The 11,403-nt window shown below is 43.5% G+C and overlaps 1 protein-coding gene across 8 annotated transcripts in view; it reads left to right on the top strand.

The window, feature by feature from the left end:
• Positions 1-11,403, top strand: part of CYTH1 (cytohesin 1) — a 106,127-nt gene that overhangs the window by 71,938 nt on the left and 22,786 nt on the right. For 6 of the 8 annotated variants that reach the window (XR_013405739.1, XM_077968918.1, XM_015120350.3 and 3 more), the window contains 7 exon segments: positions 345-427; positions 1,806-1,870; positions 7,454-7,520; positions 7,819-7,937; positions 8,296-8,376; positions 9,600-9,712; positions 11,118-11,266. Coding sequence is in view for 7 of the 8 variants with exons in the window: in XM_015120350.3 (XP_014975836.1) it covers positions 345-427; positions 1,806-1,870; positions 7,454-7,520; positions 7,819-7,937; positions 8,296-8,376; positions 9,600-9,712; positions 11,118-11,266 (677 nt within the window). In the remaining variant the exon portion in view is untranslated. 8 annotated transcript variants of the gene reach the window in all.

Below are 11,403 nucleotides of genomic sequence, written 5' to 3'. Positions count from 1 at the left end.
TGAAGTCTCCCAGCTGGAAGGGATGAAAATGGCCAGGCACTCAGCTAATATTCATCCTTTTTCATTCATAGCCAACCTAATTTAACCTTCAGTAATCTCTTCTCTCTTGTTTTTCCTTCCAAGAGTTCCTTTCTTAGAGCTTTTCTGTGTGATTTAAGGGCCTTCCTTTCTTTAGAAAATCTGATAAGAATTGGAGCCATAACTATTTCTGTCACTCAGTCTGGCTTCTGAAACTGGCTTCTAGTTTCTTTCTTGGTATCCTTCTCCTTTCGTGGCCTCTGGATCTTCCTTGATTTTTGGCGAGATAAAAGCTTTCTTAGTAACACTGCCCTCCATTTTCGTAGTTCCCAGTGACCTGACCGCAGAGGAGCGTCAAGAACTGGAGAACATCCGACGAAGAAAACAGGAGCTGCTGGCTGACATTCAGGTAGGAGAGTGGCATGGTGGTTTCACCAGCGTAAGAACCGCAGTGACAGTCCCATTTGTATAAAAGGGTGTCCTTTGCAGCGTGTCTCCTCAGGACACTTTTGACCTGCCCTCACTACAGCTCTGCACAAAGTGTAGGTGTTGATAATCACCTTTCCTCTACAGCTCAGGGGATGGAGTGTCAGAGAGCTTGAGTGGCTTGTCCGGGTTCACCCAGCTGGTCGGTTGTCAGAGCTGGAGACACCCTGCAGGACTCCTGTCTCCTGAGTAGTCCTCTCTGCTGTGTTTGCCCTTGTGGAGCAGAGTGGATGGGGAGAGGCAATGAGAACGTGGGCTTCAGGCGAAGCTCGGCCCACACCCCGGCCCTGGCTCTGCCGCTTACTAGCTGAATGATTTGAGACAAGAGAGTTCTGGTTCCTTGAACTTCAGTTTCTTCATCTGTCAGATCATGAAAACACCTACTACACACTTGTAAAGACTTAGCATAAAAGACAGCATAATTTCTGGTCCCTCTAGATGTACTTAGTGATAGCAATTTTACTATTTTTTCCAAGTTCCTTTCCGTAACTATCAAGCTTTGTAGGAAATAAGTCTAGAAGCCAGTAATTGGATTATTTTCACCCTAAGGCAGTAAATGTTATTCTTTTAGAATTCTTTGTAAAACATTAGGAGTGGGGTTAAGGAGGGAATCCTGTTTGCCCAAAGAAGCAAAATGAGGAAAGACTTGACTTGCTCTGGAGTTAAGTATATTTTGATAGTTCTCCCTGATCCTTTGACTCCTGCTTCACTGGTAGATCCTGAGAAAGATGAGCAGCTCTCCACTGAAGCCCGGCTTCCACGGGAGAGCCCATCCATTCTGGCCAAGGGTGTGCTGGAATGAGGAGGGTGGGTGTGGATGCAATCGATTTGATCAGACATTCCCTTTGCCAGCCACTTGGTGGCAGTGTTGCCCTGGCACAGCTACTGCTGGCTCTGCAGCCTGGGATTTGGGTAGGAGACTTTGTCCTCTGAATTTTCTGGCACACTTGTATTTAGTTAGCTGCAGATTTGTTCTGAAAGATTGTGATGAGGCAACCAGTTTCTTTTACATAGCATATATTCTTATAAACTTTCCTAGACCGTAAATTCTTTGAGGTCAGAGGCTGTATCCTTTTCTACCTTGGTATTTTCTGGAATGCTTACTATTTGGTAGGCACTCAATAAATATTTCTGAAACAGATGAATTTTCCTAATTTACTTTTTTGTATTTTTGTGGTATTTTGTTTCATTTTGGTTTATTTTATTTTGTCTTTGGTTGGAGGGAGTTATGTGAGATTTTAGAAGTTTTAATTTGATCTGCATTTCCCTTTCCTGCTAACTCTGGACTGTCTGTTTTACAGAGGCTGAAGGATGAGATAGCAGAAGTAGCTAATGAAATTGAAAACCTGGGATCCACAGAGGAAAGGTGAGTCTGCCCTGCTGCTGGGTGACTTTCGTGGTTGTAGTTTCTGAAGCACCCAGGCCTTAATTACGCTCACGTGGCAGATTGAAGGAAAAAGTCAGCTTTGTGTCTTTCTAGTTCTAGCAAGCACATATACACCCATCGTTTCTGCCTTTCATCCTTCACCGCAAGGCCTCCTGAACATAGGAGGTTCTTCCATTGTTGAAAAATTGAACTGGAGGCCAGGCGCGGTGGCTCACAGCTGTAATCCCAGCACTTTGGGAGGCCGAGGCGGGCGGATCATGAGGTCAAGAGATTGAGACCATCCTGGCCAACATGGTGAAACCTTGTCTCTACTACAAATACAAAAATTAGCTGGGCGTGGTGGTGTGCACCTGTAGTCCCACCTACTTGGGAGGCTGAGGCAGGAGAATCGCTTGAACGTGGGAGGCGGAGGTTGCAGTGAGCTGAGATCACACCACTGCACTCCAGCCTGGCGACAGAGCGAGACTCCGTCTCAAAAAAAAAAAAAAAAAAATTGAACTGGAGAACGTCAAAGGCCCCAGAAAGCCTTAAACTGCTCCTGAATTTTTATGTGCTCTTCTGTTGTCCACTGTGTGTGTACATTTTAAAGTTTCTGTTTTTCCTTTGTGTAAAGGAAAAGCTTAATGAATGCTGCTGATACAATTTCTAAGAGCTGGAGTGCCCAGTCATGTCTGAGTATAATCGCAAGCTTATTTGTATCTTCCTAATGCTTAAGGGAAGAAAATGTAGAAATGCAATTATAGTATAAAAGGACAAGGACTCTTTGCTTTTTTTTTCTTTTATTTACATGAAATGTTAGTGACTTTGAGAGTCTAGTTTTGAATGGGGTTCCCAGACCGTTTTCTGACTGCTTAAGGCAATAAATGGCTGTTTCCAATTCACTACATGTCTGTATTTTTCTAAGCCTAAGTCTTCCTGTCTGGCTTCATAGGACTGTTTGATTTGTTGTTTTAGACTTCTGTGGGCAGTGCCACCAAGGTGTAGTGAGGCTGAGTACTCCACAGAAGGCGGCTAGCTCATCACGGCCAGTCTCTGTATTGTCCATTTGGTATTTTGGATTAGTTTCCCCTCTTTCCATGTTAAATACTAGTAGCTTAAATGAAATGGATACGTTGGAGTTCATAAAAATTTAAAGCTTCTACTTTTATAAAAGATAAAACTATTAAAAGAAATGAACAGGCAACAGATTAGAAGTAAATATTTGCAACAAATATATCTGAAAAGGGACTCATATCTAGAATATGTGATAGAAAGACAGCCCAAATAAAAAAACGGGCAAGACTCTTGGACACTTTACAAAAGAAGCCTTATATATAGTTGACACATGAAAAATGCTTAACATCATTAGTTGTAAGGGGGTGCAATTAAAACCCCAATGAAACGGTATTTCACATCCACTAGGATGGCTAGAATTAAAAAGATGGATGGCACCTCATGTTGGCAAGTGCTAGCGAGAATAAAATATAACCATTTGGGAAAGAAGTTTGGCAGTTTCATCAGCAATTCAACTCCTAGTCACTTAAGAGAAATGAACACATGTCCATACAAAGACTTGTACTAGAATATCTATAGCATTCTTATGTAAAATAACCAAAGCTGGAAGTACCCTGAATGCCTGCCAGCAGGTGACTGGATAAACAGGTCGAGGTAAGAGACTATTACTCAGCAGTGTGAAGGAATGAACTGCTAGCGTGCAGCAGCACAGATAAATCTCACAAACATTGTGATGAGTGAAAGAAACTGTGGGCACCGTGTGCTTCCATGCATGAGCGTCTAGAACACACAAACTAAGCTGTGCTGGCAGAAATCATAGCAGTGGCTGCCTCCGAGGTGGTTGCTGGGGTAGGCTGGGGTGGGGTTGACTAGGAAGGGCCATAGGGAACTTGCAGGGATGACAGGAATATTGTGTATTAATCTGAGTGGTGCTTCAAGGGTATATACACTCATCAAAACAAATTGAACTGTACACTTAAGATGTGCGCATTTTGTTAAATGTAAATTTTACCTCGATCTTAAAAATGTAAAAAAATGGCTTTTTTTCTGGTTATAAAGGTAATATACCTTTATTGCAGAAAATTGGTAAAACACAAAAAAGTATAAAAAACAAATTTCTCATAAACACTTATCCCGGAGATAATCAGGATTCATATTTTGGTATGTTTCCTTTCTGTATATTCTGGTGTCTGCACACACGTACTCAGAATTCAGTGTGCCCTTTGTTTTTTCCTGTTGATTAATTCTCTGTCAGTTACCATAGAACATCAAGGAAATGCAGACACCGGGAATGTGAGTGCATTCAAAGTACTCAGCCAGTGAATTTGGGAAGACTTGTAATCATGAACTGCATCCGAAGTTGTGAGTCAGGGAGTGGTTTTTTAGGTTATTACTGTTTTTTAATCTGGAACTTAAAATGGTTTTCCAGTATTGAAAGCACCAAGCGGGAAGTGATTCTGCAGATCCCCAAGGATCCATCCATACGGGTACTCAGGCTCACCCTGCATTTGTTTCTCAAGCACGCATTACATTTGCTCGGACTTTCCCACAGGAGAGAATTCATGTTTCTCATCAACGACCTGATGCCAGCATTATGTAGAAATTATCCTAAATACTATTTAATCAAGCAAAAATAATATACTCATGGAGTACAAGATTTCACTTTCTGAAATGTATACGCGTCAGTTAACTAAGGCGATCCAGTAGCAGGAACAGCTGTTTTGCTTTGGACACCTTACTAGGGTGTCAGACCTGTGTAGACTGGGGAAGGCCCCTTAGAGAGGTAGCTGCCTAGGGCCTGGAGCTATAGGGGCTCCAAGTGGAGCAGATGGAGAAGTGAGCTGGCTAGCTAGTGAAATGAGGGCGCCATCTTTGGTGTGTGTCCCGGGCAGTCATGTGGCACAGATTGTGGCTGGCAGAGATCTGGGAGTGTGCGTTCTGGTGGCTGCAGGAAAGCCTTTGGTGAAGGACCGGACTGAGGCCCAGGAAGTTGAGTATTCCCAGTAGTTTCACTCCTTGCTTCTGTGGGCACCTCTGACACTGCCTCGCCACTTACACCGGAAACCATGAAACAGGCCTTTCCTTGTGGTATTTGTTTGGAAATACTGATCAAAGTAATCTTACTGGATTTAGAAAAAAATGATTAGATGATCATTTTAGTTAAATAGGAATTTCTAGATATCTGGTCATAACCCTTCATTCTGGCTAAAATTAAATGGTGTTTCCCCTGTGACTTTATTTCTTAAGGCAGCTGTTCACAGGGGATCCCAGATTATCTTACACCTGGAAGTTCTGATACTACTCACAGTTTTCAGGTGTTCCTTTCAAAAGGTCAAAACAGGCTGGATGTGATGGCTCACGCCTATAATACCAGCATTTTGGGAGGCTAAGGTGGGAAGATTGCTTGAGGCCAGGAGTTTAAGACCAGCCTGGGCTACATAGGAAGACCCTGTCTCTACAAAATGTTTTAAGAAGTAGCCAGTTGTGGTGGCACCTGCCTGTAGTCTAGTTACTCAGGAGGCTGGGGCCTGAGGATCACTTGAGCTCAGGAGTTAAAAGTTGCAGTGAGCCACAGTCTCACCACTGTACTCCAGCCTGGGCGACACAGCAAGACCCTGCCTGGAATAAAAACAATAAAAAACACCAACTCTCAAAACACTTAGGAAGATGTTCTTCCCTCCAAGGATTTAGCTAGCGAATACCTGTGTTCTTCAAGGCAATAACATGTTACGATTTTGTTTCTGGGCAACTCTTTTGCTCTCAGAGATTATAAAATTACTATTGACATTGATGGGCAGTGGTTCTTAAATTTGGGTGCACACCAGAATTACTGCAGAAGGTTTTAAAAATTCAAATTCCTAGGTTCTGCCCCTTGTACTTTGAGTGACTCAGCCAGTCCAGAGCCTTGCTACTCAGACTTCACACATGGGATCATGTTAAACGTACAGAAGCACAGGCCCCTTCTCAGACATAGAATCTGTTTTGATGAGGCCCCAGGTGGTACGTATGTATAAACGAGCAGAGCGTCTTCATGTCGGACATGCTCCCAAGGCTGCTGGTTGGTGGATCAGACTGTGAGAAGCATGGTCTGTGAATCTGCATTTTTCATTCTGATACAGTCGAGAAAACCACCTATTATTTAGCAGCTTCTTAAAAAGTTAAATATAGATGTACCATATGACCCAGCAGTGTCCAGCCCTGGATATCTCCCCAGGGGAAATGAAAACATGTTTCCACACAAAGGCCTGTACACAAATGCTCATAGCAGCCTTCTGCATAATCGTCCCAAACTGCAAACAGCCTGAGTGTCCATCATCTGGTAAATGGATAAACAGATGTGGTTTATCCATACCGTGGAAGATGACGCAGCCGCAAGAAGGCATGTGGTACTGGCCCACACTCCAGCACGATGACCTTGATGGCATTATGCTAATGAAAGAAGCCAGATCTGAAAATCCACATATTTTATGACTCTGTTTGTATGATATGTCCAGAATAGGCAAATCTGGAGACAGAAAATAGATTAATAGTTGCCTGGGGATGGAGGCAGAAGTGAGGATTAACTGTAAAAAGATGTGAGGAATTCCGTAGGGAGGATGAAAATGTTCTAAAACTGGATTATGGGCCGGGCGCGGTGGCTCAAGCCTGTAATCCCAGCACTTTGGGAGGCCGAGACGGGCAGATCACAAGGTCAGGAGATCGAAACCATCCTGGCTAACATGGTGAAACCCCGTCTCTATTAAGAAATACAAAAAACTAGCCGGGCGAGGTGGCGGGCGCCTGTAGTCCCAGCTACTCGGGAGGCTGTGGCCGGAGAATGGCGTGAACCCGGGAGGCGGAGCTTGCAGTGAGCTGAGATCCGGCCACTGCACTCCAGCCTTGGTGACAGAGCGAGACTCCATCTCAAAAAAAAAAAAAAAAAACTGGATTATGGTGATGTTGCACAACTTAGTATACTAAAAATTCAGATATGTACCTACAGTAGGAATATTATAAGTAAATTATACCCTGATAAAGTTTTTTTAAAAACCATGTTAAAAAAGAAAACTGGCCAGGTACAGTGGCTCATGCCTGTAATTCCAGCACTTTGGGAGGCCGAGGCGGGCACATCGCTTAAGTGCAAGAGTTTGAGACCAGCCTGGGCAGCACAGTGAGACCCTGTCTCCACCAAAAAAAAAAAAAATTAACAGGGCATGGTGGCATGCGCCTGTGGTCCCAGCTACTTGGGAGGCTGAGGTGGAAGGATCACTTGAGCCCAGGAGACAGAGGTCGCAATGAGCCGAGATAGCGCCACTGCACTCCAGCCTTTGGACAGAGAGAGACCCTGTCTCAAAAAAAAAAAAGAAAACCTCTGATCCAGGGTAGAAGGAGCAAATGAGCTTGAAGCCAGGTTCAGGCTTCAGGTTTCAGTTGGCCTTTCATAGTTCCACCGGATTATGCCTGTTGCTTTCCTGCATAAATCTTTCAAAAATCTGTGTACATCAATGGCCTCATGTGGAAATGATACTAGTCTTTCAAGCCTTTCCAATGGCCTGAAGTACTAAAATGGCTGTGATGGTTGTTTTACAGGAAAAACATGCAGAGGAACAAACAGGTAGCCATGGGCAGGAAAAAATTTAATATGGACCCTAAAAAGGTAAGTGAGAAAGAAGCGGGAAGTGGTCCATATTAGATGGGGTTTTTTTAATAGTGCTCAGATAGACCCTAAAAACGTTTCTTTCCAAGTGTTACAGTTCATGTTGCCGTTTTGTAGAGCAAATGTTATGCGCTAAGCCCTTGTTCCTAAACTGTGACTCTCCGGCTTTTTAGGTCAGCTAGCAACTATTTATTAAATATTCCAGTGCGCCCACACCCATTTCTTCCTGTGCCCTTTCCTCTTCTTTTTAGCTGTTTCCCAGCAAAGCATCATTGGCGTCTTCATTGTCTTTTTCTAGGGGATCCAGTTCTTAATAGAGAACGACCTGCTGAAGAACACTTGTGAAGACATCGCCCAGTTCTTATACAAAGGCGAAGGGCTCAACAAGACAGCCATCGGAGACTACCTAGGGGAGAGGCAAGGCCTTGGGGATGCGCGCGTGCTAGGGAAGGCTGTTCAGGAATGACACAAAGAAACAAACTCCCAAATACGCTTTAGGTTCTTGGAGGGGTTTTTGCCTTAAATCATCTGTAGCCACACTGCTGTTGAGGGGAGGCTTTTCTGGGGAATAGTGGTGGGTCTGTCCGGGAGTCATGGGGACATCGAGCTTGTTTAGCCAGTCAGCAGAGCTAGCCAGTCTTCTTGCTGACAGTGTGCGAGAGTAGCTGTCTGGACAGCCACAGGACGGAGTGTGGGAGACATGGCCTGGCTGGAGATTCTCAGTGTCAGTGTCTGACTCCTGCTTTCTCTCCCATTTTTTGTCTTTTCTCGATAGAGATGAGTTTAATATCCAGGTTCTTCATGCATTTGTGGAGCTGCACGAGTTCACTGATCTTAATCTCGTTCAGGCACTACGGTGAGTATTCTTGAGGTGAGCCGCTTTGGAAGGAGTGGGAGGCCACCCTTTGATCATGAGTCTGTTCTGGGTGCCATTTTATTGGAATTATATCTTTGGGTATGATTTTGAATATTTTGGAGTATTTTGGAGGGAAGAAATCTGTTGGTCTCTGACTGGAAACGACTGGATGGTCAAGGGGAATTCAGTTCTGTTACGTTCCGGAGGCAGATTCTGTAACACTCTTTTTGAGTCTTACATTTGAGGTTTTAGAAATTGATGAATACTTAAATTTTTAAATTTTTAAGTTTAGAAAATCCTTTAGTTTCCTGCCCTGGAATAAGTAGTTATGCATTTCATTTTGGAAAGAAAAAAAGTAAACCTTAATTTTTTATTAAATTTGTTACCTTCTGCCTTTTAAGAAACTGTCATTCTGTATTTTCACTGCTGTAGGTGTAAGTAATGACTTCATCTTTTGTGCTATCATTTAGCTGGATGGAAATAATCCACAATTAAACCTGTTAGCTGTGGGTCTTTCTTTGACCTAAAGGGATCAATTGTTAATTCTTTGATAAGACAGTCTTCTCTTTTTCTGTCACCCATCTCGTTTTCCGGAAATAGAGTTTATTTAAAATGAGCATTATCTGTGTTTCAGTCTTGTATATTATTCTGAGGAGGGAAACCACTCCTCAGTAGGAATGGCTTCCTTCCTAATTTTTCACTTTTTCCTAAGAAAAATTTTACTTTTGATTAAAATAACAGTGGTGTGGATGGCAACTTTGCATCTGTTCAGAGTTATAGGAACAGAAGGCTGAAGCCCAGCAGGGCTCCCTTTGCACTTTGATGTTAAAAAGTCATTGTCCGTGGCCAGGCGTGGTGGCTCACGCCTGTACTCCCAGCATTTTGGGAGGCTGAGGCGGGTGGATCACTTGAGGCCAGGAGTTTGAGACCAGCCTGGCCGGCATGGTGAAACCCTGTTTCTACTAAAAATATAAAAAATTAGCCGGGCATGGCGGCGGGCACCTGTAGTCCCAGCTACTCGGGAGGCTGAGGCAGGAGATTGCTTGAATCCGGCAGGCGGAGGTTGCAGTGAGTCGAGATCATGCCATTGCACTCCAGCCTGGGTAACAGAGTGAGACTCTGTCTCAAAAAGAAAGAAAAAAAAAATCATTGGCAGTTTAACAATTGATAGAGAAGTAAATCGCCTCCCCGAGTTCTGGAGCACTCTGTCTTTACCCACTCAGGCAGTTCCTGTGGAGCTTCCGGCTACCCGGAGAGGCCCAGAAGATTGACCGTATGATGGAGGCGTTTGCCCAGCGATACTGTCAATGCAATAATGGCGTGTTCCAGTCCACGGGTAAATACAATAATTTATCCTAGTTTATGATGGGCATTTTACACTGGATTATTTTCTTGGCACCAGATAATTTCTCAAACAAAAGGGCTGAGATTCATGCCTAGGAACATTTATTTAATGATACTTATAATAGTAAAATGTTGGAAATAATCCAAAAGTCCGACAGTACAGCACTGTGAATTTAAATTGTGGTGCCTCTGAACTATGAAATACACAACTGTTAAAAACCACATTTGAGCTGTGTGCAGTGGCTCACACTTGTAATGTCAGCACCTTGGGTGGAAGGCCGAGGTGAGAGGATTGCTTGAGGCTAGGAGTTTGAGACCAGCCTGGGCAACATTATAAGACGCTGTCTCCAAAAAATTTTTTTTAATTAACCAGGTGTGGTGGCTTGTGCCTGTAGTCCCAGCTGTTTGTGAGGCTGAGGCAGGAGGATCTCTGGAGCCCAGGAGTTTAAGACAGCATGCAGCGAGCTATGATCGCACCACAGCACTCCAGCCGGGGTGACAGAGTCAGATTCTGTCTCAGAACGAAAAACAAAAACTAAAAAAACCCATGTTGTTACAAAGAATTTTTATTGACGTAGGAGAATGATAGTAAGATTAGCAGAAAAGCATATATATGTATTAGTTTGTTTCCAATTTTGTTGCAGTATATGTTGGTGAGATAAATATGTGATGAGTTATACCTAGACACATTTACGTAGAGGAAATAAAGCAAAATAAATTATTGCTAGATAGTGGGATTATGGGTCATTATAGGTCGTATTTTTAAAAAATACCTGTGTTTTTCAGAGTTTCTACAGTGTGTGTATTCTCCTTTCCAATCTGAAAAAATAAACAGCTTTAAGTCTTGAATACTTTATATACTTTTTCATGCCTTGCTCCTTTCAGACAGCAATGTGCCCTAGAGTGTACCCGTTCATCTGGATTCATCCCGTTCTTTGGAGAACATGGTTTTTTTTTTGTTTTTTTTTTCTTTTCTTTTCTTTTCTTTTCTTTTTTTTTTTTTTTGAGATGGAGTCTCGCTCTGTCGCCAAGGCTGGAGTGCAGTGGTGCTGTCTCAGCTCACCGCAACCTCTGCCTCCCAGATTTAAGCAATTCTGCTGCCTCAGCCTCCCGAGTCACTGGGATTGCAGGTGCACACCTCCATGCCTGGCTAATTTTTCTGTTTTAGTAGAGACAGGGTTTCACCATGTTGGTCAGGCTAGGCTTGAACTCCTGACCTTATTATCCACCCGCCTCAGCCTCCCAAAGTGCTGGGATTACAGGCGTGAGCCGCCGCACCCGGCTGAGAACATGGTTTTTTATTCCTGGTTTCATCTGATATCTCTTGCTCTTGTGAGTAGGATGTTTCTGGTCATCTAAGCATACACGGCTCCCCTTTGCTTTTCTCTCATCTTTAGACACTTGTTATGTCCTCTCCTTTGCCATCATCATGTTGAACACCAGTCTGCACAACCCCAATGTCAAAGATAAGCCCACTGTGGAGAGGTTCATTGCCATGAACCGAGGCATCAATGATGGGGGAGACCTGCCGGAGGAGCTACTCCGGGTAAGCAAGCAAGAGTGGCCTTCATTCAAGTCAAAGAGTTCACTGGGAACAGGATCGTCTTTTGTAGGAAGGAAGAAAAGACATACAGTTTATCAAGGGCCTCCTCTTTTAATTTATTTAACCATGTGAATTTCATT

This window comes from Macaca mulatta, chromosome 16 (genome assembly GCF_049350105.2).
Source record: "Macaca mulatta isolate MMU2019108-1 chromosome 16, T2T-MMU8v2.0, whole genome shotgun sequence".
Lineage (NCBI taxonomy): Eukaryota > Metazoa > Chordata > Mammalia > Primates > Cercopithecidae > Macaca > Macaca mulatta.
This window is presented reverse-complemented; position numbering and strand designations above follow the sequence as displayed.